This window comes from Jaculus jaculus, chromosome 5 (genome assembly GCF_020740685.1).
Source record: "Jaculus jaculus isolate mJacJac1 chromosome 5, mJacJac1.mat.Y.cur, whole genome shotgun sequence".
NCBI classification, from domain to species: domain Eukaryota; kingdom Metazoa; phylum Chordata; class Mammalia; order Rodentia; family Dipodidae; genus Jaculus; species Jaculus jaculus.
In genome coordinates this window covers 53429488-53433620 of record NC_059106.1, presented here as the reverse complement: position 1 = coordinate 53433620, position 4133 = coordinate 53429488, and the positions used below count along the sequence as shown (strand labels likewise).

At 55.1% G+C, this 4133-nt stretch overlaps 1 protein-coding gene across 1 annotated transcript; it reads left to right on the top strand.

The window, feature by feature from the left end:
• The first annotated feature begins 367 nt into the window (after nt 1-367).
• Camk2n1 (calcium/calmodulin dependent protein kinase II inhibitor 1) lies at nt 368-3301 on the top strand. The gene is made up of 2 exons (XM_004657568.2): nt 368-573; nt 1982-3301. The coding sequence occupies exons 1-2, from the start codon at nt 408-410 to the stop codon at nt 2050-2052; spliced, it is 237 nt and encodes a 78-aa protein (XP_004657625.1). The 5' UTR covers nt 368-407; the 3' UTR covers nt 2053-3301.
• Nucleotides 3302-4133: the final 832 nt, after the last annotated feature.

Here is a 4133-nt window from a genome sequence, read left to right as displayed (position 1 = left end):
CCTCCTCGGTCCCGCGCCCCCTTCCCCCCGGGGTTCGCAGGGACACCCTCCTCCCTGCCTCCCGGCCCGCGGCCCCGCCCGCCCCGGTCCCCCGCCCCGCGCCCGTGCGCGCCGACGATGTGAGTCCTGCCCGCCGCCACCGCCGCCGCCTCCGGAGCAGCCGCCACTCGCGCGCGGAGCCCGAGCGCAGCGCAGCACGGCTGCGGGCGCTCGTTGGGTCGCTCGCGCGGGCTGCGCGCTCCTGCCCTCCCCTTCCCTCCCCGAGCGGTGTCCCCCGGCGCCAGCGCCGCCGCTGTCCGCGGGCCGTCCCCGGCCGGCCACCCCCGGCCCCAGCGCCGCTGACCCTGTCCGCCGCGGGCGGGGACGCGGGCGGAGGAGGTGCCGCCTCGGAGCCCCCGGACGCGACCATGTCGGAGGTGCTGCCCTACGGCGACGAGAAGCTGAGCCCCTACGGCGACGGCGGCGACGTGGGCCAGATCTTCTCGTGCCGCCTGCAGGACACCAACAACTTCTTCGGCGCCGGGCAGAACAAGCGGCCGCCCAAGCTGGGCCAGATCGGTCGGAGCAAGCGGGGTGAGTGTCCGGTCCTCCCCGGTCCTTCCTCCCGTGCAGCTGCTTGGCGGTGGCTTGCAAAGGAGGGGGTCGTCTCCCGACCGTAGGAGTCCGTTCCCACCCATCCTTCCCCCATGGAAACCCTCCTGCAGAATCTAGAGACCCCGATCTGTGGATGGAGCTGGCCGCAGGCACGGGTCCCCTGCGCACGATTCCCGGTGGGGTCACTCGGGGGCGTGGCGGTCTCTAGCTGCCGTGGAGGCCGAGGTTTTTGCCGGCGTCCCCACCCGCGTCAAAGTTTGCTTTTAGATATTTGGCATCCCTCTCCCCCGTTGGTGCAGTGGAGTCGCAACTGCGCTCACTCTGTCCCCTGAGGGGGAGGGTCCTGGGGCTCCCCAGGGGTCGGCGTGGGGAGTTGCGGGGAAAGGACCCTTGTCCTGCGGGGAAGGAGAGGGACATTCGAGTCCCATACGGCTTTCACTGTGACTTGGTGTTTGCCAAGCCCAGGCTCTCGGAGCGAGAGCCGGAGAAGCCCCCCGGGGGACCGAGACGCAGTGAGGCTCCGCGCGCTGAGCATCGGAGGCTCGGAAACCTTGGGGGGGGGGCGACCACCCGCAGAGGCTGGGGCTCCGAGGTGGAGGGAGGAGAGAGGCGGGACCCCGAGGTCGGCGGAGAGCCGGAGACCTAGCTCTGGAGAGGACGCCGCGAGCCGGGGAGGAGGAGAGTCTAGGGAACACAGAGAAGTGGCCGTGACCATGCGGGTGACCGACACGCCAAACACAGATGCCCCGAGTTCTGGCCCGGCGATCTTCCCCGACGGGAGGAGAGGGAGAGGCGGAAGAGAAGGCACGAGGCTGAGCCCCGGGCTGCAGCCTAGGGAGGTTCTCTCCCCCGGAGAGCCGAGAGGCGGACGCCGCCCTCCCGGGGTGCCAGAGGGCGCGCGGAGCCGGTGCAGGCCAGGCCGGAATCCTTCAGCTCCTGGTTCGCGGTGGAAACGGCCCCAGCCGTCCCTGCCAGTCTCCTTCACTCACAGCCTGGGCCACCAGTCCACCCGGAGATCTCTACTCTGTCCTCTGCTTTCTAAATAAATGCTCCAGGCTGCAGAAGGACGCGGCTAAGGCGCTTCCAAGGCTGCCTCCAGGGGCCTTTGGGTTTGCGCTTTCTGGCCTTCTTTTTCTCAAAATCCAGCTGGCTTGCAGGTGGGGGGGGGTTGCAATTCAGAGGCCAGCTGCAAAGGGACCCCAGGACAGTAGCCCAGGCGGAGGAGGCTGCTTCACCAAGCAGTGAGTGCTCCTTCACCCTCCTCCCTTGTCCTTTTCCACACCCCCACTGGCGTAAAGTGAAATGTTTAAGATCCCGTTTGCTAGGCTCTGGGGCACTCACCTCTCTTTTTTCCCCTTCTCTCTCTCTCTTTTTTTTCCCCCTGCAGTTGTTATTGAAGATGATAGGATTGATGACGTGCTGAAAAACATGACCGACAAGGCACCTCCTGGTGTCTAACTCCCCCAGAGACAATGAGTTGAGGGAAAGAATTAAGAACAGCGGCAGGCCGTAACAGATTGGCAAAAAGAAAAAGAAAGTACTTGGAGATGTATTATTAGCTTGCTACCTACCGATGAAATCAACAGCCTGTATCTCGTGTCAGGCCGGGAGACAGATGAGGTGTGAGGAGGAGGAGGAGGAAGAGGAGGAGAAAGCACTGGGCTTCTCTCAAAATTTAAAAAAAATTAAAAAAACCACATAAAACAAAAAATTAAAAATCACTATATACACATATAAGAAATAAAGAAGTCTCCGTTGCAGCTATGTCAGAATTCATATCTATTTCCTTTTCTATATGGTGAATATTGCTCAGTGATAGATCTTGATTTGAATCCTTTCATGAAGTAGCAACGCCACGTGTTCGGAGGTGCTTGCATTCTTCCCTGATTTGGCTGTTCCGGATGTTTACATTATTTAATCTTGCAAAAATGATTCTGTGCACTTGGATGTGACATGCTGTCCAGTTTTATTTTTTTTAAATGTAGTTTTATTCTTGGATGTACAAAAACAATGGGAACATGATCTCTGTAGATACTGTTTTATTTTGGTCCTCTTTTGAAGTTAACAGGAACGTGTCTCAAACCAGAAGATGATAACTTTTGTAAGGAATGGTGCATAGACAGAATCCGTGTTTTATTTTCAAATGAAGTGTAAAGCTTGTGTTTCTTGGTTTGCTGCAAGCTGTTTGCCCAAGTTAATACAAATGGACACATTTTATATGTCTGGGAAAAAAAAAACTCCCCCAAAAAACAAAGAAAAAATGCTTGAGCTTTTTCTAACCTCCCTCTGCAGTCTGTTGTGTGAGCCGCCTGTTTTCCCCCTAATATTGTGTCAGTTTATTCTCTTTAATGGACTGTAAAAAAAAAATGTAATCACAAGAGTGCCAAATATCTTGAAATGCCAAAAGGCATTTTGGTTTCTTTTTTCCCCCTGTGCTCTGAGTCCACGTAAAGGAATGCTTGGAGTGTCTTTTCTGTTATTTATAGGGATTCTCTTAAGACACACCAGCTGCCTGTTTTGCATGGTATTTGCAAAAATGCCTCTTGCGTGAGGAATCTTTTACCATTTTTTTTTTGTTTGTTTGCAACTTTTGGACCCCCTCCCCATTCCCTTTCCAGTTTCCTCTTTTCTTAATTCTGTATGTTGCACCTTGAACCAGCACACAGGGCTGTTTCTTCGATGTATAATAAAGAACTGTTCCTGTGTCTCCCTTCTCTCGTTCCTTGGCTTTGGGTCTGGGGGCCTTGCTGTCCATCTGCTGGTGGCAGATAGGAATATGGAGATGGTGTCTTTGGTCGGTGAGACAAGCAACAACAACAAAAACAACAAAACATTGTGGCTGGGGGGATGGGGTGGGATGGAGGCACCTGCTGCCGGTGGGCTCAGATGGGCCAGGTCACCCCCCCCATGAAGGGTAACTGCAGTCCATTTAGTATTTGTAAGTTGGGCTGTCCTTACTCCCCAGGTCTTAGACCATTCTGACAGGGCAGGGAGGCAGTCAGTCTGGTTAAGAGCAATTGTGGGAGGCTAGGCTTGGATTCAAATCCTAACTCTGTGAAGTTGAATAAATCCTTGAACTTCTGTAAGCTTGATTTGCCTTATGTATGGAGTGGGGATATCAGCTCCTGCCTCATAGGGTCAAGGGGAGGGGTAGCAACACTGGGTACCTAGGAGCCTTGTAGGCCCTCTGTTGGATGCATTATGAGAGGTGGAGCTGTGCATTCAAGATGGTCTTTTTCTGCACCTTCAACTGGTCTCTGCTTGAGAGTGAGCCTGCTCTTTGGGGATCCACAGTCAAAGAGGTCTAGGTACCCCGCAACAGCCTTCCTCTAATCACAGTTTGGAAAGGCTTGTTCAGGAGGAAGAAAAAAAAAAAAAGCTCCTGCTGTTAATCTGGGGGCAGTTTTAGGGGTTGGGATAGGGTCTGGGGAAAGGAGGGCTCGGAAGGAGGGTTTTGGCAAAAGAAAGACTAATGGAGGTTTTTCTTATGGGCTGTTATGCATCTAGGAGCCCCAGTGCCTGGAGCTTTTAATGTGTTT

Coding starts and splice junctions, on each gene's coding strand:
- Camk2n1 (XM_004657568.2), top strand. CDS start 408: ATGTCGGAGGTGCTGCCCTACGGCGACGAGAAGCTGAGCCCCTACGGC. Junction 574..1,981: donor GATCGGTCGGAGCAAGCGGG/GTGAGTGTCCGG, acceptor TTCCCCCTGCAG/TTGTTATTGAAGATGATAGG.